Source organism: Poromitra crassiceps, assembly GCF_964638095.1.
Source record: "Poromitra crassiceps genome assembly, chromosome: 1".
NCBI classification, from domain to species: Eukaryota; Metazoa; Chordata; class Actinopteri; order Beryciformes; family Melamphaidae; genus Poromitra; species Poromitra crassiceps.
The window spans coordinates 71,571,661-71,599,078 of NC_139623.1; the positions used below are offsets into that span (position 1 = coordinate 71,571,661).

Here is a 27,418-nt window from a genome sequence, read left to right on the forward strand (position 1 = left end):
CCTGGGTCCACACATTATAATGGCGGTGGACGGCACACACTGACGTGTTGAAGACAAAAACAGACAAAGAAGACAAAAATGGTTCGTCCGTGTTGTGTTGTTGTTTAATATCATTCATAACAACACTTTCACTAACGTTAGTGGAGACCAGACTAGCTAATTTACCTGTTGGACCAGACCAGAGTAGACTTGAAGCTAAATTAAATTAACGTGGCGTCAGTAGCTCTGTCTGTAATGTTAACGAGTCTGCAAAAAAAACAGCGAGTTTGACAGACAAACAAACGTTATTAGCTAGCTAACACTACATAAAACAAACACAGAAGAAAGGCTAGATACGTCTGACAAGCATGTTTACCAACCGTTTAACCATTTAAATTGAAAGTAGTCGGCCGAAAACAACGAGAGGGTTTGACAGCATTTATTTGACAACACGCACATTTAAACCTGGCGCCTTCCCCAAGTGGTACCCGGAAGTAAATTTGTTTACATGGTGACGTCACGGTGATTTAAAGGTGTGTTGTCATTATTTATCTGAAGGGCAACATGATGTAATGTAGGATGTGCTAATGGAATGGGGATGTGTGCTCAGTATCTGAATGAAAAATTTTAACGATTATTTGGCTCCAGGTATGTTGGTATTCAGTGGCTCTTCTATGGTGGCATTTTATTTCACATTTTTGCGGCCCTTTGCTCAAAAATCAATGTGGTCATACTGAGACATTTTAAATGTGAGCACAAATAGCAGTGCTTCTAGCTCAGTTAGGAGATGACAGTCCCCATGAAGACGACCCATGTTGTTGTTGTTGTTGTTGTTGTTTAGAAAGCTTTGGTGTGGAGGGGGGAAACTGTTAGTTTCAATTACAATGTGTGGACAGATACATCCAGAAGGAGGCAGTAGTGCAACTTAAAGGTGCCAACTGCCGTAAAACACCAAAGAAGAAGAACAGTTTGTCTACTCTACACATAAATGTGGGCTTGCTGAAAGTCTGCAAGGACTCAAAAATCTGCTGGAAAAGTCGCCTATGGGAGATCCCTCATGCACATACTTTCCGAACGTGCGCCCCCGAGGACTTCCTATACAGCTCCTGAAGGAACTGCTAACGCTACTAGACATATTTCAGCCAGGTTTCAGGTAAGGAGACCATAGTAAGACCTCTTGCAAATGACTTCTGTTGGGATCCTAGTGCTTGGATTTGAAGCAGATGGCATAGAGGTTAATAAACAGCAGTAGTTTAAACTGTTTAATTTCTATGGCAGATAGTCAGGTGTCCAATTATACATTTCTGAAGTAGGTTATTCACAATTCACCAGCTGACTCTGCCATCTAATATGCAGTGGTGGAAAAAAGTATAGGCTACTCTAGCCCCATAACGTGACGCTGCTACTCTACTCCGATATTCTCGTACAGCAGTCAGCGTCACACAGCGTTCGTTTCCTCGAATGGGTGGGCAACGCTGTTCAAAAAGCTCTCCTACCCGTATCCCATGTCCGATTGCAGATCCGAAGATATGATAGTCCCCTTATGGAAGCCAGTAATTTCCACATTTGCCACATTTCATTTCTATTTCATATGTAGAATTTATTTATGTTGGCTGCTTCTCCTGGCCTTTTGGGGTTACGGGTTCTCATGTGCCATCTCCATATTATGGTATTTCATTTTTTGTATTTCTATGTATTCTGTTCGCCTAATTATTGATCTGTGCCAGCTAGATGCATTCCCTGGTTTTTACCTCCTTATGATTAAGGGGAAATTATGGGTTTGTATTATTAGCATTAGTCAGAATCATAGCCTTAGGTCATATAAGTCAGACAGGTCCAGGCTCCCACAGTCTCCAATTCATTATCAATGGAACTGACTGCACAGTGAATCAAGTTATCTTGATTCCCTGGTTTTGAAGACACTTTGCGTGTCTGAAGCTATAACAGCGGCTTTATCCCAGTGTTGTAGTTGCACAGTTATTATTGTGTACTTACAAAGCTTTTCCATAGGTTTATACAAAGGTTACTTGTTTTCATCATAACTAGCAGCCTAATAATACATAAATTCCATGATGTGCACCCTGTTGCATTTGAATATTGTTGCTTTGTGTGTGTGTGTGTGTGTGTGTGTGTGTGTGTGTGTGTGTGTGTGTGTGTGTGTGTGTGCAGGTGAGCTGTGCAGTATAATGTCAGCTGTCACTAAAATGTTTGAAGACGTGAAAAACGTTATCTTGTCGGCTCACAAGAACACCGCAGCGGGAGATAAGACTGGCTTCTACAACACCTGGGCAGAGAACTATGATCAGGTGAGGAAACTGAAGTACATGTTGGCCACCAATAACATTTTATGAACGGGACTTCAACTGTACCGTGCAAAAATAAACAAATAATAACGAATAACAAATGAGTCCAGCCTGGGACCTGGGACGGTGTCATCACCCACTACTGAGGCCATTTACACCTGGCGCTAACATGTGTTTTCTGTGATCAGATTGCAATCAGGTTGTATTTTATCACTTCAGCCTGATTCCATTTACACCTGGCGTCAACATGCATTTTCTGCAATCAGATTGCAGAAATGGTTGTCCTCTCAATCCGCATAAAGTTGCTGTATCCAGATTGAGAGGACACATTGCATTTACACTTGTGTTCAATGTGTACACAATGCATCCCTGACCACCTCCGGAGGTGGTTTGCCCGATCAGATTGCAATCCTTCTTCAATGCGTTTTGGGGGTGTTTACACCTGGCATTTCAAGTGATAAAACACAATCTGATTGCAATCTGATCACAGAAAACACATGTTAGCGCCAGGTGTAAATGGCCTCATTCTCTCTCCCAATCTGTCCTGTCTTTATCAAGTACAGGCAAAAATGCAACAACAACTGTATCAAAATCGACTGTGTGTGCGCGTGCGTTTTACTGCCTTGAATAGGATGTGGCTGTCCTGGACTACCGTGCACCGAGTCTCGCAGCAAACTGTCTTTCCTCCCATTTCTCTGGTGAGCGAGAAGCAGCTGTAGTGCTGGATGTGGCCTGTGGAACTGGACTGGTGGCTAAGGAGGTAAACTGGCAAGACTGGGACAGAGAAGACCAAACACAACTTTGACCAAACATAACTTTGATACATACTGTAACTTGTATCAAAAGTAGACCAACATTAGTGGAAGTCCCACTCTCCACCTTCTTTTCAACTGTGGCTGGCAGACACGATTTGGGTTGTTCGTATGGAGAGACTCAGGTTCCTGAGGACCAACTCACTTAGGAGGTTTTCCACTATTTGGGACCCTTTCCTGGCCTACTTTGACGTGATTAGAAATGATGAATAACTGGCCCAGCTGATTTGTCATTTGTCATTTAAGCATTTAAGCACCTTAGGTGGCTGATAGCACCATAATTGTAATGTTGATATGTTTTTTGTTTGTTTGTTTGTTTTGTGTGTGTGTCTGAGTTTGTTTTGCCTTTGTTCTGAAAATTGGAAAAAAAAAAAAAAAAAAGTAGACCAACATTGATCTATTTCTGACCAGTTTTCTTGTATCTTTTTTTCTTTTCAGATTTGATTGATTTGACCAATAGCTATGACCTGCACCTAACCTAATTGTGTCCCTATTGTACAGATGAAAATTCATGGGTTTGGACAGTTTGTGGGTATTGATGGAAGCGAGGGGATGCTGAAGCTGGCCAAGAAGATGGGGCTGTACCAGGACCTCAGGCAATGCATCCTGGGAGAGGAGCCACTACCTGTCCAATGGGGTAATGCAGCGTTTTACATAATACTGTATGTCACTGATCGTTGTGATTCAGCAGATTCACGTTAATGACAAAAACATACATAAAAGTTTATTTTAATTTGATGAATCCAGGAAAGACATGGAGAAATACGCTTTGACTAATGTGCCCTGTGTACAATACAAGTCTGCTTTTACAGAGAAAAACAAGAGACAGACCCGTGGGGGTATTTCATCAAGCCGGCTAAAGGAAAAGCCTGACTTATTTCCATCAGCCTGGTTCATTTAAGCGAGCGTTCCATTCCATAACCCTGGCTATATGAATCAATAACCATGGTAAAGTATACCTCAGAACTAGTCTGCTCTCTAACAGGCTAACTGTCAAGCTTAGTTTAGCCAACACCAGGCTCCTGCAAATTAGGGCCGGGAGAGTGGGAGAGTCGTCACACTTTTAGATGTTTTATGAAAGTGTATGAAACCCATGAACACAATTAGTCATTCTGTCATTGTTGTGTTACTTATGGTTGGAATTCTAGTGAAAATAAATCATTACCCTTTTTGCTGGGGACCCCCTGGAACCCCCTCAAGCACCCCTGGGGGTCTTCACTTTGAGAACCACTGCCTTAGGGAATACTATGGCCTAAGTACATGATGATTTTGTGCCCCAAAACAAATATTTTTAGGGAGCAAAGGTCGTACTCATCACTGGATTAGTAACCCAAATCTAACCTTTACTGTAATGCATTTTGAATCATTTTGAAAGAGTAGTCATGATCCCCTCCCACCACCCCCCAGTTGGTGGATATCTCCTTGTGGAATGAAAAATTTCTCTTCATGTCGTCTGCCTTTTTTTTGCTCAGCCATCTCCATCTTGATTGCCCGTCCTCTCCCCTCCTGCAGGTTCCTTTGATGTGGTTGTGATTGTCGGAGCGCTGAGCGATGGTCAGGTTCCTGTTCCTGTGGTCAGACAGCTGTGCAAGGCCGCCAAACCAGGTGAGGCTTCTTCTCCTCACTCACTGCCATGTTTGTTTTTGTTTTTCTGTTTTATTATCATAAGGATCGTGAGGTTCTCACTATGGGGGGACTAGACCTGGGCGATCAGGGGCGTAGTGGAGGGTAAACGCGAGTAAACGCAGTTTACCCACCTTTTGAAATGAGGCAGATAGTTTACCCACCTATTTTCAGATCACCTATATAAATCAATGAGGGAAAACAAGGTGGGTAAACTACTCACCTTGGATAGCTTACCCACCTCTGTATTTACCACTACACCCCTGTGGGCGATATAGTTAAAAAAGTATATTGATATCAAATATTTCATATCACTCGATATCGATAGTTATTGATCATTTATAATGGTATATTTTTATTAATAAAAAATATTTATTAATAAATTAATATTTAAAGCAGCTACGAGCAACTTTTTCGATTGTTATTAAACAGTATAAATTTAATATCAATGCATCACATCTTACCTCTAATAGTCGACGATACCAACGCAGAGTAGTCTCGCTTGAACCCCGAGTGAATCGGCCAGTGTTAGTGTGTCTGTAGCCAGGGCAGATCAGGAATTGAAATGAAACGGTTTGCAGCAGCCACTTCGGCCATAACCACAAAATAACTTCCAAAAAACCTGTTAGAATATAACGAGAGATGTTCCCGTGAGTATGCGTGGCGTTCACATTGTTTATGTTATGTTGCTAGGCAGCGCAAACGGCGTAAAAAGGCAGCTGCGTTTCACTTCCTGGTTTCACTTCCGCGTTTCACTTCCGGGTTACCCGGTCCGGTCGCTCTAGAGAGCCCCCTGTTGGCGCGAGTTTAGACAGACTATAGACTTAATAATCACCTAAGGGAGCAATCTCAGATACACACGGCTTTGGTCTCGTCGACTATTAGAGGTAAGATGTGATGCATTGATATTAAATTTATACTGTTTAATAACAATCGAAAAAGTTGCTCGTAGCTGCTTTAATATTTAATTAATAAATAAAAAAACATGAGAAAATTGTTTGCATTTAACCACTTTATTTTGAACCCCCCTTTTCAAGCCACACAGGTAATAATGGTAATAATTAACACTGTCACACACACACGTTTTGAGTGCAAGCAGTACTGTAGTTTACGGACATGGTGACTTTTTATTTTGATGACATAGCCTAGTGTTGCCACCAGCCTTCTCAGACAAAAAACAAAGTTTGGTAACGTGTATTTTATAACTTTAACAGTCCTTAGGTGATTCAGTGAAGGAGCTGTCCGGCAAAGTAACGTCATGCTGGGCAGACGTCGTGCATTTGCGAAATTGATGTAACATTAACGTTAACTTCCAGGTCGCACAAGACTGCGGGCTCATATTACCACCGGTAACGTTATTAATATGGAACACGTTGTCAATTTATGTTAACATTAGAAGCACTATTTTTATTTCTACACCAACATCCTCATTTGGTGGTCGGAGGAATAACATTTCTCTCCCTCCCTCGCTAGCTCCGCTAGCCCTAGCCCCGCTCTATATACATAGGGGCGGGATATCGCCATTCTCAGCCTTCTTGGCCGTTTCTCAATAGAGAGCCGCAGGAATGAGTCCGGAAAACATGGATGCTAACACTTCCCGGTTCTTCAGTGTTTCTGCCTATTGGATTTTTGAATGGGTTTTTGGCACAATGCTTCAAATGAGGTCTGTGGTTAACGCAAGCTTATTCAAACGCGAACCAGTGTTCAGCAGGATAATCTTCACACATGAGGACCACTTTTATGAGTTTTGAAGCTTTTACGTGCCGTTAAAAGGGCGGCTAGCTAGCAAACGGCTAAATGAGACTACACTGTTGAGTAGGGCTGTGCAATAAAATCGATACGGCAATATATCGCAATATTTCTTTCCGCAATACTGTATCGATATTTCAGAAAGATATGGGCCCCTATTCTCCCACAGGCCTTCGGCGCTAAAACGGGCCTTAAACGCAAAAAAACGTGCCTTGCGCCTGCTTCGGGAAGATATCAATATGGCTTTACGCTGCCAAATGCGCTTTAGGCCGAATGGGCGTGGCGCAGTCCCAGAATGGGCGTGTCGGCCTTAAATCTCGGCGTAATGATATCTTCCCACCTGGCGTAAATTTAGCGCTTTGCGCTTTTGAAAACCAGGCCTATTCAGTGCGCCAGTTGCAAGGAGCGCTCTTCTGCCTCTCCCCTGTCACCCTTCTCTGTCTCTCTCTGAAACCAGGCCTATTCAGTGCGCCAGTGCTCTTCTGCCTCTTCTCTGTCACCCTTCTCTCTCTCTCTGACTCCCTCGCTTAGACAGGCACAACACACTTCCCATATAGGAAAAATAAGTTGTAAGTTGCCTGGCATGTCCCAGCATGCATTGTGCTTCTCCATTTCGCTACTAAATAGCAACCAAATGAGGCGAAATAGATATAAAAGGTCGATCTAAATTAATGTGTAATGGTAACACAACCTGCAATTGTACACATTTCAATATTGGACCAAATGAAACATCGAAATGAATACACCACCCTATGTGAAACATATATGTCCTCCTGGGCCTATATATATCTCTTGTGGATTTAACGTGATTTAGATAAGTGACAGCGGAACGCGCTGCGGAACGCGCTTCTACTGTCATGTGCTATACTGTGATGTCCGCTCCAATAACTTGGCCCTACTTCACATTTAGTTTTACAATAAAAACACATTTATGCAATGACTTTACATAATGTAGGGTATATTTATGTGCATCATTCTACCTGCAGCAGGGGAGAGAAAACGATATCTTTCTGGACAAACTTTCACCAATATAAAATTAATCTCATCATATAGGGATAGGCTATATTTTTCTAGCTGATGCCTTTAGAACATTCTTTTCACTTTGATCTTGCTATAGTGTAGCGTATTTACATGCTTGCAGTATTTAAACTGCAGTTAGATTGGTTTGAGAAGCATAATAATATGGAATAATAGCCTATATGGAGACAGACAGACTGGATGAAGGGAGGGGGGGGGGGGGGGGGGGCAGAGCGCTTGGCTTCTGTCTGGTTTTGCTGGACCACTGGAATTGGAGCTTAAAAGGCAAGCGTGCGATTCGTTTATTGCACTTATCCAATGAGCATGACGGTGCATAATTTTACGCTTAAGGCGTGGTTGTAATGCTTTAGGCTGCGTGTAGCGCCAAGACCAAGATATCAAGTGCGCTGGTCCACGCCCACTGCGCCAGGCGCTCGCCGTAGAAACTAGGCCGATGCAACGATAGGGGCCATGGTGATATATCGCCACATAGATTTTTTGCACAGCTGTCTGTTCAGTGACCCAATAAGAATACTTTTTATTTCAGTATGTTCAGTAACACACTCAACACTCAGTAGTTTTGACTCAATTTGTGCATTAAGTTATCAATATAAAGTGATGTACATATTATTACACTACCTGGGTGGTACACAGCGAATTGTATTTTCAGCTCTATTTTTTAATTTTCAGTCAATTATGTGTAGAGTGGAGAAATGCCAATAAATTGGCTCAGGAGTGCTGCTTCACGACTGCAGGTGTTAAAAATGTGTAGAGTATTGCAATACAGTATATCGCAATATAATTTCTTTAGTCTACATCAATAATATTTGTGACAAGTTCAAATTTTGTAAGTACCATTTGTATGCTGATGATACAGTCATGTATGCCTGTGCTCCCACTGCCGAGACTGCCTTTTCAAATCTGCAGTCCGATTTTAACACCCTGCATCTTGCTTTATCGGATTTGAAATTGCTCTTAACTCATTGAGTGCCAATGACGACAATCGTCGTCAATTCGATTAGTGACGTAGAGTGCCAATGACGACGATTGTCGTCAATTGCATTTTGACGGTGGGACGTGGATCAAAGCCTCAGGCATCTCCTGTACAAATATTGTAGCTATTGAAGGTGTATAACCTATTTTACGGACTCATTAGGTGGCGACAGTGCTCTCCAGATTAGAGAAAGGTCCGGAAAACAGCAGGAAAAAGCCCCGTGATGAAAGAGAAACCGCTCATGCTGCAGCCAGAGCCATATAGATTGCTCTGTCTGCAGCTGACGTTGACTGCGAACAGCAGTCAATCCGCGCCCACAACTGAGCCCCTCTGCCTCTGTCTGTCTCTGCTGTATAGTTTCTGCACACGATTAGCCGCCAGAAAGGCAGCACCCGACGCCGAAGGGCCAAACCTTTCCCTGCAGTCCGGTTTGGCATTTCCGTGTCGCGCTGGGAGCCGGCGCACAAAAACGGAGCGCTCCGAAAATAGACTGGGTGCGTGTTAGGCTGTGTGTTAGTGTTGGGAGGAGTTTGCAGCTGAGGGGGGGAGAGGGGGGTGGGGCACGCAGGGCACCACACAACTACACCACGTCACTACATCAGAAAATATTAGCTTCAGACTCAGTGAATGTGCTTGAAATGCTTCATTTCACAAAAGGCGGAATAACTCAGCTTCTAATTTGAAACGTGTCTTTTTGCTCAAAACAACCTATCTTCTCCGGCTCATAACTAAAGAACGGAAAATGGTATCAATAAACTTTTTTTTGCAGATGATAGAAGAGAGTCTCATCGTTCTTTGTGCGTGTTCGGTGTTTACATAGTAATATCAGACAATATTCTGTGGGCCTCGAGAAATCACTGAAAACGCTCTGAAACTCTGGCACTGGGAGCGTCCGTTCTCCAAAAGTGGCTTGCACTCAATGAGTTAAACTCAAGCAAAACTAAAACTATGATTTTTTCCTCTGCACGAACAAAGGTTCCAACCCTCTCCATCAATACCTTCAGTGGTGTCGCTATCCAATCTGTCGATACTTATAAATACCTGGGTATTTGGTTGGACAAAAGCCTAAACTTCAATTTCCATATTGATCACCTCGTGAAGAAATTCAAATTCACTCTAGGTTTTCTGTACAGGCTTAAGTCCTGTTTCTCCATGGTATCGAGAAAATGCTTAGTTACTGCACTTTTTCTTTCTCAGATTGATTTTGGCGATAATAGTTTAGTTTAGTTTATTAAAGGATCCCCATTAGTATTAATTAATACACAGGACAAGATGTTACTATCCCTTGTGCCAAAATCCGAGGAAAAACACATTTAGAAGCCCAATCCAGAATAAAACAAGCTAACAAGCTAACAAACTAATAAACAAGACACAAATCACCAGTTACCTACCCTAGCCAACAGCAGTATGAAGCATGTCATTGGGGTTTTCAAGTGGGCACCTTCCTTCACCGACGTTTCGTTAAGTTAGGCCCACGACACCTCAAGAAGGCTTAACGGTGTAATCCAGCGTCCTGGAAACACCCCCCTCCATGCTACCACCGCACAACTGCATATTACCTCACTATCTAAGCCTAGCTATCCAGGTCGGTTCGGTATGACATTCCTGACTACACCACCACTGTCAATGATTCAGCCCTGTTGATGCGGACCGTTAATCATGACCAACAACAAACAATCCCTAACTACACCACCACTGTCAATGATTCAGCCCTGTTGATGCGGACCGTTAATCATGACCAACAAACAATCCCTAACTACACCACCACCGTCAATGATTCAGCCCTGTTGATGCGGACCGTTAATCATGACCAACAACAAACAATCCCTAACTACACCACTACTGTCAATGATTCAGCCCTGTTGATGCGGACCGTTAATCATGACCAACAACAAACAATCAATCTGACCTTAGCGAGCTCCCCAGCTAGCATGTTTCCTCCTTATCCACAGCCATTCACTTGCTCGTTCTGCTGCCTGAGACATGTTGCTAACCGCAAGTTTCAGGCTCCGTCCCCGAATGCCCAACTCAGTTAGTAAGGCAATAACGGACTTTGCCACAAAACCACGGCAGCCCACCTCTACAGGCCGCACTCGAGCCCTCCAACCTCGCTGCTCTGCCTCTGCTGCCATTTCAGCATACCTAGCTTTCTTGCGCTCATAAGCCTCCTCAACTCGATCTTCCCACGGGACTGTGAGTTCGATAAAATAAACTCTCTTCTCTACCTCAGACCACAGTAACAAGTCCGGACGTAGCCGGGTGCTAACTATATATGCTGGGATGACTAGCTGTTCATTCAAGTCAACCCTCATTTCCCAGGCTCCACCTACACTTAGCTGCCCTAACTTGTGCCTGACCTTAATTGGTCTAATCTTTTCTCCCTCACGTACAAATTTGATCTGTCTAGTCTCTTTGCTAGCAACTAGAGAATTTACTTCTAGCCGCTTTTCCTCAACTGCAGCTGCCAAACATTTCAACACCTGGTTGTGACGCCAGGTGTATCGCCCCTGGGAGAGACTGACCTTACACCCTGACAGTATATGCCTCAATGTACATACACTAGAACACAACGGGCAGGCACCATCCTCGCCCAACCACTGATTTAAGTTCTGGGGAGATGGCAGCACATCATAAGTAGCCCCTAGAATAAATCTAATTCTGCTGGCCTCCATGCTCCACAACTCTCTCCACTTCAACTTTCTCTTCTCTACACTCTCCCAGTTCACCCACTGTCCTTGCTTTGCCTGTGACACTGCCTTAGTACATCTTACTGCCTCCTCTTGCCTATGTACTTCTTCAACTACCATCTTCCTCTTTTCTATTACTGATGCCTTGTTCCACACAGGTTTCCCTATGCACAACCCTAAGCCTCCACGCCCATGCTGCACCTGACCTATGATATCCCTGTGTCTAAGAGCTGACTGTGCTTGCTGTACTGCCTCCTTTGGGTTCCACTTCCTCCCTGTTTTAACTGTGGGCGCTACACTCCTAACCACTGGATCCTTTGACTGAGTCAGAGTCATTTCCAGTCTAACCTTAGCACACTTGAACTCCTCTGTCAGGCTAGATAATGGCAATTCCAATATGCCTTTCCCATATAAGGCTACACTGCTTAGGCAGCGTGGGACTCCGAGCCATTTTCTAATGAATGAGTTAATCATCCTTTCTAGCTTTTCTACCTTTGAAAGGGGAACCTCATACACTGTCAGTGGCCACATCAACCGAGGCAACAATCCAAACTGCAAACACCACAACTTTAACTTTCCTGGGAGCCCTGACTTGTCTATACTTGAAATACCTTGAATCATTTCCTGCCTCACCTCCTCAAACTGTCCCTTATCACTGAGACTTGCATCATACCATCTTCCCAAACTCTTGACTGGTTTCTCTAACACTGTAGGCACCACCTCATCATTTATAACAAACTTCTTACCTACTACCCTCCCTTTAATGATTGAAATACTCCTGGACTTACTTGGCTTCACTTTCATTCTAGCCCACTGCAGATTACTATTTAACTTATCCAACAATCTGCTAGTACATGGAGCGGTTGACGTCATAGTCGTCATGTCATCCATGTATGCCCTAATTGGAGGGAGCCGCAGCCCTCCCTGCAGCCTTTCTCCACCCACTACCCATTTTGAAGCCCTAATAATGATCTCCATTGCCATGGTAAAAGCTAATGGGGAAATTGTACACCCTGCCATAATGCCTATCTCCAGCTGCTGCCAAGCTGTAGTGTACTCTGCTGTGGTAAAGCAGAGTTGAATATCTAAGAAGTAGGCTTTAACTAAGCTCTTTATACTACCTGGCACTCTAAAGAAATCAAAGGCCTCCCATAACAGACTATGCGGCACTGACCCGAAAGCATTAGCCAGGTCCAAGAATACTACATGCAGGTCTCTCTTCTCACGCCTAGCTGACTGGATTTGGTGCCAGATCATGCTGGTGTGCTCTAAGCACCCGGAGAAGCCGGGAATTCCAGCCTTTTGCACCGAAGTATCTATTAGCCTATTCTTTTCTAGATAACTAGACAGCCTCTGTGCCACAACACTAAAGAAAACCTTCCCTTCAACATTAAGTAGACTGATAGGTCTAAACTGACTTATCTCTAACGAGTCCCTTTCTTTAGGAATGAAGATTCCCCCTGCTCTACGCCACGCCTTAGGAATAACCTGCTTCTTCCAGACTACCTTCATCAGCTTCCATAGAAACTGCAACACATCTGGAGCACTCTTATACAGCCGGTAGGGGACTCCATTAGGACCCGGGGCTGAAGAGGCCCTTGCACGTCTCACTACTTCTTGAACTTCTTTCCACCTTGGTGGGCTATCATCACACTGGCTCTCTATTTCACCAATAGGTGGAATATCAGCTGGGACTGTCATCTCTCTAAACCTTTCCCTATCTTTGTGAACCTCCTCCAAATATTCCTCAAGCTTCTGCTTAGGTACCATAAGGCTACCATTCTTTTCCTTACTAAACAATGACTTCACAAATCTAAATGGATCCTTATAGAATGCTATTCTAGCTCTCTCTTTCTTTTTCCTATTTTTCCTAATGCTCTCTGCTCTTCTTAAAACTGCCAACCGATCCCTCACATCTGACTGCAAGCAATCAATGCCTTCCTTCTCAACCTCTGTAGCTTTCCTCCACTGCCTCTTAAGCTGTCTTCTCTCCTGGATAAGTCTATCTATCTCTTGTTGGCGCCTAGATTTAACTACCTCACCCTCTAGTTTCTTCCTTTTCTCAAAGACGCCAAACCTTTCCTTACCATAATCATAAATACAATCTCCCATTTTCTCCAACTTACTCTCAGCAGTTCCTTTAAGCTTCTCTAACATCCTAACCAAATCACTATTGATATCTTCCCACTTCCTACTTTCCGCTGCACCTGACCACTTAACTCTAGGCTTCTGACCGCTAATCTTCTCCCTTTTTGGCTGGCTGGCCTCTCTGCTTTCCTCGGTGCTAGGACCTGCCTCAACATCAGGGGTGCTGATGTCCTGCGAGCTGTGGGTTACTTCCTGTCGCTGGACTTCACCCGACTGACTTGATAAACTTCTTAAGAAATAATTATCAATGCGGGGTCCCTGTGTTCCCTCTACCAAGCACCTCTTCCTGCCTTGATGGATTCTAAGGCCCCTCAAAGTTGTTACCTTCTGCCAGCCACACAAGCAAACCTGACGCTTCTTTCCATCTACATCTGAACTAGTGGCTTCCACTGACATGTTTTCCCTACTCATAGTCAAGTCCGTTCCAGAGTCAATAACCGTGTCAACCATAGGTGAGTCATCTTCCGCCCCCGCTCTCGCAGACTCTAGGGGTGTTTTTTCATAATTCTGTTTCGTAGCAAGTTTGGGTGTAACCAATGGCCTATTGGCCTTGGCTACTGCCACAATGAGCAGCTAACCCATTGCAGCCCCGATGGGGTCTAATCCCTCCTGTCAGCTGTCTTTCCATGCTGTCACTAGGTCTTTCCCTAGTTGTCAGCTGCACTATTCACAACAGTCACTAGCCTAAGCTAGCTTTAGTATTAATTAATACACAGGACAAGATGTTACTATCCCTTGTGCCAAAATCCGAGGAAAAACACATTTAGAAGCCCAATCCAGAATAAAACAAGCTAACAAACTAATAAACAAGACACAAATCACCAGTTACCTACCCTAGCCAACAGCAGTATGAAGCATGTCATTGGGGTTTTCAAGTGGGCACCTTCCTTCACCGACGTTTCGTTAAGTTAGGCCCACGACACCTCAAGAAGGCTTAACGGTGTAATCCAGCGTCCTGGAAACACCCCCCTCCATGCTACCACCGCACAACTGCATATTACCTCACTATCTAAGCCTAGCTATCCAGGTCGGTTCGGTATGACATTCCTGACTACACCACCACTGTCAATGATTCAGCCCTGTTGATGCGGACCGTTAATCATGACCAACAACAAACAATCCCTAACTACACCACCACTGTCAATGATTCAGCCCTGTTGATGCGGACCGTTAATCATGACCAACAAACAATCCCTAACTACACCACCACCGTCAATGATTCAGCCCTGTTGATGCGGACCGTTAATCATGACCAACAACAAACAATCCCTAACTACACCACTACTGTCAATGATTCAGCCCTGTTGATGCGGACCGTTAATCATGACCAACAACAAACAATCAATCTGACCTTAGCGAGCTCCCCAGCTAGCATGTTTCCTCCTTATCCACAGCCATTCACTTGCTCGTTCTGCTGCCTGAGACATGTTGCTAACCGCAAGTTTCAGGCTCCGTCCCCGAATGCCCAACTCAGTTAGTAAGGCAATAACGGACTTTGCCACAAAACCACGGCAGCCCACCTCTACAGGCCGCACTCGAGCCCTCCAACCTCGCTGCTCTGCCTCTGCTGCCATTTCAGCATACCTAGCTTTCTTGCGCTCATAAGCCTCCTCAACTCGATCTTCCCACGGGACTGTGAGTTCGATAAAATAAACTCTCTTCTCTACCTCAGACCACAGTAACAAGTCCGGACGTAGCCGGGTGCTAACTATATATGCTGGGATGACTAGCTGTTCATTCAAGTCAACCCTCATTTCCCAGGCTCCACCTACACTTAGCTGCCCTAACTTGTGCCTGACCTTAATTGGTCTAATCTTTTCTCCCTCACGTACAAATTTGATCTGTCTAGTCTCTTTGCTAGCAACTAGAGAATTTACTTCTAGCCGCTTTTCCTCAACTGCAGCTGCCAAACATTTCAACACCTGGTTGTGACGCCAGGTGTATCGCCCCTGGGAGAGACTGACCTTACACCCTGACAGTATATGCCTCAATGTACATACACTAGAACACAACGGGCAGGCACCATCCTCGCCCAACCACTGATTTAAGTTCTGGGGAGATGGCAGCACATCATAAGTAGCCCCTAGAATAAATCTAATTCTGCTGGCCTCCATGCTCCACAACTCTCTCCACTTCAACTTTCTCTTCTCTACACTCTCCCAGTTCACCCACTGTCCTTGCTTTGCCTGTGACACTGCCTTAGTACATCTTACTGCCTCCTCTTGCCTATGTACTTCTTCAACTACCATCTTCCTCTTTTCTATTACTGATGCCTTGTTCCACACAGGTTTCCCTATGCACAACCCTAAGCCTCCACGCCCATGCTGCACCTGACCTATGATATCCCTGTGTCTAAGAGCTGACTGTGCTTGCTGTACTGCCTCCTTTGGGTTCCACTTCCTCCCTGTTTTAACTGTGGGCGCTACACTCCTAACCACTGGATCCTTTGACTGAGTCAGAGTCATTTCCAGTCTAACCTTAGCACACTTGAACTCCTCTGTCAGGCTAGATAATGGCAATTCCAATATGCCTTTCCCATATAAGGCTACACTGCTTAGGCAGCGTGGGACTCCGAGCCATTTTCTAATGAATGAGTTAATCATCCTTTCTAGCTTTTCTACCTTTGAAAGGGGAACCTCATACACTGTCAGTGGCCACATCAACCGAGGCAACAATCCAAACTGCAAACACCACAACTTTAACTTTCCTGGGAGCCCTGACTTGTCTATACTTGAAATACCTTGAATCATTTCCTGCCTCACCTCCTCAAACTGTCCCTTATCACTGAGACTTGCATCATACCATCTTCCCAAACTCTTGACTGGTTTCTCTAACACTGTAGGCACCACCTCATCATTTATAACAAACTTCTTACCTACTACCCTCCCTTTAATGATTGAAATACTCCTGGACTTACTTGGCTTCACTTTCATTCTAGCCCACTGCAGATTACTATTTAACTTATCCAACAATCTGCTAGTACATGGAGCGGTTGACGTCATAGTCGTCATGTCATCCATGTATGCCCTAATTGGAGGGAGCCGCAGCCCTCCCTGCAGCCTTTCTCCACCCACTACCCATTTTGAAGCCCTAATAATGATCTCCATTGCCATGGTAAAAGCTAATGGGGAAATTGTACACCCTGCCATAATGCCTATCTCCAGCTGCTGCCAAGCTGTAGTGTACTCTGCTGTGGTAAAGCAGAGTTGAATATCTAAGAAGTAGGCTTTAACTAAGCTCTTTATACTACCTGGCACTCTAAAGAAATCAAAGGCCTCCCATAACAGACTATGCGGCACTGACCCGAAAGCATTAGCCAGGTCCAAGAATACTACATGCAGGTCTCTCTTCTCACGCCTAGCTGACTGGATTTGGTGCCAGATCATGCTGGTGTGCTCTAAGCACCCGGAGAAGCCGGGAATTCCAGCCTTTTGCACCGAAGTATCTATTAGCCTATTCTTTTCTAGATAACTAGACAGCCTCTGTGCCACAACACTAAAGAAAACCTTCCCTTCAACATTAAGTAGACTGATAGGTCTAAACTGACTTATCTCTAACGAGTCCCTTTCTTTAGGAATGAAGATTCCCCCTGCTCTACGCCACGCCTTAGGAATAACCTGCTTCTTCCAGACTACCTTAGAAGGACATGCATGCACCTCTAACCTTCCTGGGGTCCTGGACATAGAAAATACAAACATATAATACAAAAATAAAAATAAAATAGACTCAACATAAGATAAAAAGACAATTAGACACACTGATTGTAAACAACACAAACTAATAAGGTCAACAGATATACAACTGAGTGAAAATATGAAATGACGTGTTAACAGATAACAGTACAATTAAACACACTAGACAGAGAAAAAAACATGAAATAGACCACTGAACAGATTGATAACAGCTATTTGGCAAGGTATTGCTTTGTTAGTTTTCTAAAAGTAGTTTTATTGTTAACAGTAGATATGATGTCCTTTGGCAGAGAGTTCCAGAGTGCTATTGATCTATATATAATGGTAATTTTCAGAAAATTGCTTCTTGGAGCTGGGAGTGTAAAGTGACCATATACAGGTTTGCCTCAGCCTCCATCTTGTCCAAACTTGATCGTCTGTATCATTCAGCATTGACGTATGTAACTATCAGAATCAGAATCAGAAAGACTTTAATGATCCCCGGGGGGAAATTGGGACAAGTTACAGTTGCTCGCACTCAGGCATGAAATATCCACATAACACAACATAGCATAACACAGTATCACACAGTACTAAATGTAAAACAGTCAAAAATGCAATAAAATGCAATAGACGTTAGAAAAAGAGCGATCATTACAATATAATTACAAAAGAGCGCAAAACGAGCGGAGCAACTGCAACAAGCGACCCATCATTGTACCCTGTACAGCATGGTAGGATGGTCATCTTTTACTTTGCGCAGGCTTCAACACTGGTACATTTTAGTTTACAAGATTATTTCAGGTAAATTACCTTCTTATTTAAATATCTAATGCATAGTAGCAAGAATTAAAAATGCAGCGACGCGTTACGGCACACAGGCCTTCATCAGGGTGACAAACAAGGGAAAAACTGCAATGCAAACAAGGTGTGGCAGGAAATGCCAACAGAGTATACACTTTTCTTCCCACAGTCCGAGGTATAAATTGGCATAGTTGGGGGCAAAACTTGCACCCATAGCAGTGCCTTTTTGTTGTCGGTAGAGTTTGTCCTGAAAAAGGAAAACATTGTTGTTTAGTGTCCACTCTGTTAATTGTACAAGAAAGTCAGTAGGGGGCATAGTTCATTCAGGTCTAAAGCGTCTGGCATACTCTTCGCGCACGCGCTGGAGGCGGGGCTCCTCGGAGGGTGCGCGCACTCTGCGCGGGCCAAAACAGAACATAGTCAGTGCGCAGCTCGCTCCTCCCACCCCCCTCCTCCTGTGGAAGCTCCAGGGGAAAATGGCGGCGATTAGTGCCAGGCAGTCTGAATGAAATTGAATGTAACGTTCCCAATTCTATGTATTAAATCCTAGAAAACGACCCTCAACATTTGGGAAGGCTAAGCCACACAACTAGTTCGTTATAATCGAACGTCATGCTTCGAAGGCGACTTTACGACAATGAGGATGGTGAGGACTCAATCACAGCAGATATCCGCTGATAGCCTACCACGGAGATCTCACAGGCACAGGCAGCAAAACCCAACGGGCTGATAGAAAAATCTCCATGGACGTGCCACGCCGCGCTCAGGCCTCGCCCCCCAACACGCCCAGTGCGATGACGTCAAAATCGCCACGCGCCCTATGCGCTTGGCTGGGCGCGAAGACTATGCCAAAGGCTTAAGGTGGAGATAATGCTCTAGAGCAGGGGTCTCAAACTCACGGCCCCCGGGCCAGACACGGCCCCTAAAACGATTTCATACGGCCCGCCACTTGATATGAAGTTATAGTGAAATCAGGCCCGCACCTTCGCTCGTTGTAAAACACAGAGCGCGCTCCCGAGGCGCGTGGACGAGGCGCTGCCTTCATGCAGACGAGTCGCATTTCACACCAGGGTTGCCAGATCAATTTACATAGATGTGTTAGTTCCTGGGGCTGTTTTGTGTGCATTTTGGCGGTTTTTGAACTCTTTGTGCTGGAAACCGTCGGCAGTATCTGGCAACACAGCTTCACACTCCAGGCCAGCGGGATCATCACTGCATGTCAAATCCACCTCATTAGCTGGTGATTCGGCTCACCCGAGTGAAAAACCAAGTGGAAAGAAAAACATTTGCACGCTGAAATTTTGTCTTTTGTTGAGAAGTGAACATGTTGCTGTCAAAAGGCAAAAGAAAGGTTGATGACGAGCACGGACAGTTTCAGGAGAAGTGGGAGAGTGATTATTTTTTCGTCAAGTTCAAAGGGAATGCCGCCTGCCTCATTTGCAAAGCAGATATATGATGGTCACTGGTCACGCTACGGCAGGGCCACGGTGGACCTATTTTGGACGAGGGAGATCACTCAATAGAGACACTGCATGAAATAGGCCACGCCCACCCCGGGGGAAAAGCTCCGTTCATTTCCACACACCAGCGTCATTTTCCTTGAATTAAACATAGCTAAAAGCTGTTGTGTGGTAGGCTGCGCACACAACAAATGTAAAAAATCGCCAGTTAAAGTTTTTTTGTACTCCTGAGCAAAACAAGGAAGCCATTGAGAATTGGCGAGAAGAAAAATGTGGATCTAGCTGTCAAGGAAGTAAGTTGGAGTGTTCATCTTCCGTATATACAATCTTTTTGTGCAACCGTGCACGTGACATAGGAGAACGCCAGGATTGGAGGGAGGCTTTCTGTTTTCCCCCGTCTTCGGGCGTGGCTTCTGAATGATGACGCGTTACGCAGTGTCTCTATGTGAATTGTTCTTCTCCATCAGCAGCTGGGATTGGCCCCCTGGGCGTAGACACACTAGTGCACGCCACATGGCCACATGAGCTGATTTACGTGTCCCCCCACCTATTAATGTATATCGCTGATTCCTCCCACTCTGTCCAGAGTGAGCGAGGACGAGCACACTCATTCTGATAGCTCAGCTGTGGCCAGCAATGCACTGGCTGGCAGAAATCTTATCTGACGTACAGCAACCTGCTGTCTCAGTCAGGGGGGGATGGTGTTCAACCTATATCCAGAGAGCCTGGCTCTCTGGGCCTGCCCACTGAGTGGCTAGATCCCCCCCCCCCCCCCCCCCCTAGGGTGCTTGCCATTATCCAGAACCAAAGGGCTCCTTCCACCAGAACCTTATGGTCACAGGTTGGAAGCTTTTCCAAAATTGGTGCCAAAAATAGGGGCACACTCCTTATCTCTGTCCTGAGAAAGCCAATGTGGTTGAATGAATGAATGAATGAATGAATTTATTTGGTGATAAAAATAAAATAATACAACAGTACATATAGTAATGAAAGAACAGACAATATATCAATCACAGAAGATAAAAACACAAAAAAGCCCGAAGGCTTATTTCCATTGTGGTCCTCACATAAAACATATAGTATCTTAGTATCTTATCTTCAGGATGTAATTGATGAGGGCAGCGCCTTTTCCACATTAAAGCTCTACCTGGCAGTCTTATTGGCTGGCCATTCTGCTTTTGGAGGTCAAACATCTGCCACAACAATCTGGTGCACACTTTTATGAGAGGGGCCTGCAGGAACCTCCCTGTATCCAGGACCCCGGTGCCTTCGTGGGATTTGGCTGTGGTTCTACAGGGGCTTAAAGTCGAGCTGAACCCAAAAATGACTTTTCTTTTCTTTTAGTTCAAATACCTGGGTATGCAGTGTACCTATTTATTAATGTATGCAAAAAGAAATCACAACAATCTAATTTCTTTAGTTTTTCACACTTTTTCACATCAAAAGTTCATTTTTAAAGATTTCATTGATTAACCGTAATCTACAGTTTGCTGACATCACCTAGTACTATCAAATTTCTACCCCATTTCAACCAATCATATCACGACATGGCAGCTGTCAATCAAATCTTCATTTCAGGATCATTTTCTCTTCCAAAAGAAAGAGAAAATGGCGCCTAGTGCCTGTCATCTGGCAGAATTCCTATCCCATAAACTAACTACTAACTTGGCCAATTGTATGAAACATGAACAAAAAACAAAAACGGTACTGTCTCGAAGGCAGCTGGCTGCCTGCGGCTCGCTGAGCTCCACTCAGCCACTAACCTCGCGTCAGCAGGCTCTTCCCAAGGAGAGCGCCACAACACGCTGAATCCCACTCGATTTGGAGGCGGAACACGCCAGGATTGGCCAAAGCCCAATCCAGTCCCCAGAATTCTCAAATAAAATCATCAACATATTACTATGACCCACCTCTCAACCTGTCATCTCAGACAAGTTATGTTTTCAGTCTGAAACGGACTGCGACGCACGTGACGAACGGGTTCAGTTCGACTTTAAGGGCCCCCCATTTGAACCACTGCAGGAGGCGATGTCTTTATCCTAGGCCCTCTTCAAGGGAGTGCCTATCCAGGACATTTGTGCGACGGTGAGTTGGACCTCGCCCCTCGCTTTTGTTCAGTTCTATAGTCTGGACATCTCAGCCCTGTGCCTGGCACAAGCGGTCTTGGAACCATGGACTGTATATATAAATCTGGACGATGCGAGCTGATTGGGATTTAATAGCAGAAAATGAGGCTTGAATCTCCCGCTTCCTGCTCATCGTTGATTGGTTGAATGGATTAATTCTACACGGAAGTACGGGGAGAGGGGGGCGGCTGCCCCTAGCGGCTGCCGGGGGAGTTTCCGAATTTGCCCTGTCTCTCTTATCACCAAAGGCGATAGAGCTTTTCAATCTGTAGCTCCCAGGCTTTGGAACGCCCTTCCTCTGTCCATACGATCTGCTGCATCCATTGACATTTTCAAAAAGCAGCTAAAGACCCACCTGTTTAGTGTGGCTTTTGTTTAAGCTATGTATCATTGTATTTTAGTTGTGTCTTGTTCATGTGTGTAAATATTTGATTCTTGTACCTGTTTTTAACTTTTGATCTTGTGAAGCACTTTGTGACTCTGGTCTGTGAAAAGTGCTATATAAATAAACTTTACTTACTTACTTACCGTAATGCATTATGGGTAGTCGGCTACTGTGGCTAATGCTAGCTAGTTACTTTACATGGCAGTAAAACGCCACTGAATGACATGACAAATTGATTGAACTTTTAACCATTTCGAGTAACACTGTTTCCATATGGACCCCCAGCGTTGGTTGGTTGTTTATAACGTGACTATATTTATAACATTTCCGGTTTATAATTCGGGTCTGAATACAGAGAAGAAGGCTTAAGGCTTTATCTAACGGTCGTGCTAACACTTCCGGCGGTCACGGCGCGAAATATAAAAGAACCTCAAAGAAGAAGAGTTGTTTTTGTAGCGGACAGTGCAGGGGGTAAAACAAAGAACGTAGCCTACTACTTTGAGCTCGGTACACAGCAAGCAAGCGAGTATCCACTGTTAGCCAGGTCAGATAACGTTATCGTCGACAATGACGAGCACTTTCTTGTAGAACATACCTGGACTCCAACAAAGAAAACTTCAGATGGTTTTCTCTCCTCCGAGCGCATCTCGAGCCACTTACGTCTATAAGACCTGCAGACGTTAACGTAATTCCCTGGAATGCGAAAATTAAGGAGCCAGTTACATGGCATTGCATTCTTAGACATTGCTGTTTGCTTTTATTTGGTATGTTACATAGAATTGGCTAAATTATTAGTTAATTTAGAGTTGGATGATATTGGAGCAGCCAGCCATTTTCTTTTTCTTTTTTTTTTGCCGGAAGTCGTCACACGACCACACAACCGGGTCAAATGGGCGTGGCTACATAAGGTGAATAGATAACGTTAAATGGTCCTCCATGTTATGAACATTACATGTATGGTATCTATGCAGTTACGTGTGTCTACTAACATTATTAAAATATCATAAAGTAACGCTATTTTCTGATAATTTGCTTAATTTGCTTGCTTGCTAGGTTGCTGCCTCTACCGGTCGGAAGTATTACTGCTCTTATTATCCGATGTTTGCCGTCTATTTTCCTCGAAATGGGGCTATAATTTAGAAAACGGAGCGCGTGAGAGCATGAAAAAGACTTGAAATGTTTTTTCAGACCATAAACTCATTTGGAAAGTGTTTATTTAAGACATAGACCGAGAGAGAAGTTGGCTCGTTTCCCATAGAGTTGAATGCATGTTCCTGGGGAGTGCTACACAAACTGCGCCCCCCACTGGCACAGTTACGGAGCCTGGCAACTTCACTCTAGGTCAGAGCGATGAACTGTCTGGCATACGGGAGCTCCCAAATGCCACAGTGAGAACCTCACAATCCATATGATAATAAAACATAAGGTTATGAATACTGTATAACCCCGGTTTTATGAATAAGGTGAGTGAGGTTCTCACCAGACAACCCTTCTTGCCAGGGTGGGCGAGAAGAAGGCTCATTAAGAATGGCGATATCCCGCCCCGCTGCCCCTACTGTATTTATATATATAGGGCAGGGCTAGCACCCCTAGCGGCGGAGGGAGAAAATGTTTATTCCTCCCACCCCAATATGAGGATATTGGTGTAGAAATAAAAAATAGTGCTTCTGTCAGGGGTCCAGAGGGGTCTGTCCCCATAGTGAGAACCTCACTCACCTTATTCATAAAACTGGGGTTATATTCATAAACTTATGTTCTCTCTTGACCCAGAAGAAAAGGAGCTAAGTGCACCTTAAGTACCACTGTACTGTTTTGAGGTACTGGCACCTCTGGTATTTCCATTTTGTGAGACTTTATACTTTTACCTCACTACATTTCAGTGGGAAATCTTGGACATTTATTCCACTACATCTGATGACTGTAGTTACTAGTTACTTTGCAGAACAAGGTTTTACATGCAAAACATATGATGAGCTCATAAAATAGGATGCATATTTAGAGTTTAACTCCCCAACACTATATGGAACAGTTGGACCTACAACATTAAAATAAAGCTACAAGTACTTGAGTAGTTGTTTGAAGATTTGTACTTTTTTTAAGTATTTTTTATAATGCTATACTTTTACTCTTAATTGAGTAATGTACACTGCATAAATGAGTAAATTCAGACTTTTGTTTTGCACACTGCATTATAAAAACAGCACGGTAGCATTGGGACTGCTCGCTAACCATCCAGAATCACTTCCGCATTTAGGGCACCCAAACTGGTGGCTCATTTAGTGCAGTGGTCAATTAAATTAAATCGAGCTCCAGACTGGCCAGTTGAATTAGACAGGTGTAGACGATCAAATTGTAATGATCCCCATCGTCACATTACTTCAGAAATGTCAGTTTCATTTGACACTGCTGATAGCTAAATGGATGTATGTGATTGTGATTTTGCTGCTGCTACCAGCAGCTCTAGGTCGTCAGGCAAAGCAGAGAATCACCAAACTGAGCATCCATGGCTGCATCTGAATGAGCTGTTCAGTATGAAAGACAAGACATACCAAGACAGGGACAGCTTAGGGAACACTGGTAACGTGTTGGATGTGTGAAATGTAGTTAGTAGGGTAAATAATTAAAATGTAAAACATTTTTAAAGGAACGCAAATCTACTTTTACTTGAGTATTTTTACATAGGCTACTTTTTTTTATTCTTACTTGAGTAATTTGGTACTTGAGTTAATTTTCACTAAAGTAACAATACTTGTATTTGAGTAGGATTTGTCAGTACTCTTTCCACCTTTGGAAAGCTGTATTTTGATCTAAGATAATAAATCTGTGACTTCACTTTAGGTGGTGGCACTGCTGTTGTTATCACATTCAGTACGTTTACATGCACTTAAAAAAAATTGCATTAGTCCGCCTAAAACTGGACTTTTGAAATGCATGTAAACATGTTAGCTCGACTGAAATCGAAGTTATAAAAGTCTAAAGACTAACACACCCAGATAATGCGATTGGAAGTCGATTTACTCCTGCATGTATACTAGACCTAGACGAGGCGATCAGCGCATGCTGCGCTAACGCTCTTTGACCCGGAAGTCGAACAGCGTGTAAAACTGTTATGTTAGCGGCCAGAGAGCGATTAGCTAAAGCTAAATGTGAAGTTCGTTGATGTAGAGCTAAATCTGTGTCTAGAAAAAAAATGTTTTAATGGAATATCTTAGTTTCAACTGTATTGAGCTCACAAGGGCAGCTTTGTGTTATGTGACCATCCCTACGTTTGAACGGTTTATCGACGCTCTCTCTCTCCACATAAACACAACCTCGCTCGACCACATAAACACAGCAAAACAATGTCCTATCACTAAAATACACACAGGGCGCAGCATCTCTCAACATAAACACACTGCCACACTATTATATGGGCCAGAAGTGATGGTTTCGAGGGGAAACGTTTGTATAATTATATCATCTTTTTTAATGAAATAGCTGCATTATTAAGAGACTTGCTGCTACCAGTTGTTAGAATTGGATTGCATGTATACTTGGACAAGGACAGTAGTCTGAGTAAATAGCCTAATCAAGCTATAACCATAGCTCGACTTGACTGTGCGTGTAAACTTACTGATTGACTGTGCCTGTTCCCACTAGGAGGCTACGTTTGCATGACAACCAGAAGTAACCACGACAACTTGGAATACAAAGCAGCTTTGGAGTGTGAGCTGAATCGGATGGAGGAAGAGGGGATTTGGGGTCGCGTGGAGGTCACCGAGGTGGAGGAATGGGAGAGAGCAGTTTCAGAGAAGGAAGAGGGATACATACCTGGCTCTGTCTACCTCTACAAGACGCTGTAGCACAGGGGCCACAATCAGCCCAACAAAGGTACAACTCAAAATGATGGAAAGAGATAGGTAACGCTGAGATAATTTATCAATGAAAGTGTCTTGAGAATTTTTGATTTTGTTCGTCACTTAGTCTACTGATCTAGCTATGCCGTAGCTGCTCTCCAAAACTGTAACTGCACGTAGGGAGACACACAACTGCAAGGGGGGCAGCTGTGGCTCAGGAGGTAAAGCGGTTGTCCACCAATCAGAAGGTCGGTGGTTCGATCCCCGGCTCCACCGGCCCTACATGCCGAACATAGGCGGAGCTTGACCCTTAGCTCTGGGGGGGGGGACCTCTGCAGGAGACACACACAAAATCAGGCTGTTTTACATTTGAAATGTTGCCCGTTTGAAGCCAGATTTAGAGGAATATCTCATTTTAAGGCTGGCATCATCATGGTCTCTCTCTAATTTTTGTTTAATAAGATGGAAATATAAGAAATATTAGAATATGAGTAGAATTACAGAACATTAATACTCATTATTGTATGTTTAGTAATGTAATGGATATTATATAGTGCTTCACTGTTCACTGTTGCTTTTGACCAACCGTGCTCAAAGACACTTTACAAATACAGGATAAAACAACTTTAATAAAGAGAGAAAATTCGAGGGGAACTGGTTGGAATAGCGTGAACCTCCCACGTGCTATGTCCTACCGGTGAAGCTTCCTCTGTCAGGTGAAAAGAAGCGGCTGGCTAACTGCCCATGTCTCGGAGGAAGCATGGAGCCAGTTTCGGCTCTCCCCAGATCGGCAGAGGGTGGAGTAGCAACCAGGATAATAAATTAAACTAGCACTAATGGGGGATACAAATGGGATAAAAAATCTGGGGGGGGGGGGAATAATAATAATAATAATAAAATATTAAAATAGATGAGAGAGAGGGAGAGAGAGAGAGAAATAGTATAGGTCAAAAGCAACAGTGAAAAGGGCTTTTTTGGAAAGATGACATAAGATGAGTATGAAAGACAATGAGTTTTGGTGGCTGCAGCAAGGCCCTGTCAGAGGCCCCTCTGTCATAGCTTTAGCAAAGAGATACCTGTGATTCTTGTCAAAGTGGATATAAATTATATGATCATATCCAGCCAGACAGTGAGATTGAGATTTACAATGGTGAGCAATTTGTTTTCTTTCTTTTTTTTAGGCCCCCCCCATTAACTCCGCCCATGATGCCGAAGTGTCCTTGGGCAAGATACTGAACCCCAAATTGCTCCCGAATGTGTTCATGAATGTGTGAATTGTAAAGCGCTACATGTATATAAATGCAGTCCATTTTCCAAGAACTGTGATTGATCGGCTGGCTTTGTATTTCTGCATCCCGTATCTGATTGATGCCTGACAATAGGGAAGATAATGGAGCAGATCAAAGAGAGAAGAGTTGAGGAGATTTGCAGATATATGGATTTGTACGACACCTCATCGCCAAATTATAAAGATGATAAATACTGTACTTATAAATCCTTCAAGGCGAGTTTCAGAGAATGTAAAGATCGATTCTGTGTAACCAAGCACGCCACTGCCCTCTGGTGTTTGGGAGGTCTAGGCGCACAATCACTGATGCAGAACCATAAATGCTCACACTGCCACAGACATCTACCATGCAGCTACAGAAGTATAATTTACTTGAGACTTGAAATCCTCCTAATTAAAATTAGTTAAATGAATGTTTCTCTTCACTATTCAGTCCAAAAGCCAAACTGCTCTCTAATGTTAGAAATGTTTATATTGTAAACGTGGTCAGTGTGTTGGGAGCGACACGTTATGTTGTAGATTAGAATTTGATGTGG

At 43.9% G+C, this 27,418-nt stretch overlaps 1 protein-coding gene across 2 annotated transcripts; it reads left to right on the forward strand.

Moving 5' to 3' along the window:
• Positions 1-27,364, forward strand: LOC310781753 (methyltransferase-like protein 27). 2 transcript variants are annotated; one of them, XM_083642370.1, is made up of 8 exons: positions 1-81; positions 876-1,132; positions 2,149-2,285; positions 2,914-3,042; positions 3,596-3,731; positions 4,607-4,699; positions 25,398-25,628; positions 26,776-27,364. In XM_083642370.1, the coding sequence occupies exons 3-7, from the start codon at positions 2,166-2,168 to the stop codon at positions 25,598-25,600; spliced, it is 681 nt and encodes a 226-aa protein (XP_083498496.1). In that variant the 5' UTR covers positions 1-81; positions 876-1,132; positions 2,149-2,165; the 3' UTR covers positions 25,601-25,628; positions 26,776-27,364. The 2 variants fall into 2 exon arrangements, with proteins under 2 accessions (XP_083498496.1, XP_083498495.1); XM_083642369.1 differs by lacking the exon at positions 876-1,132.
• The last annotated feature ends 54 nt before the right edge of the window (positions 27,365-27,418 follow it).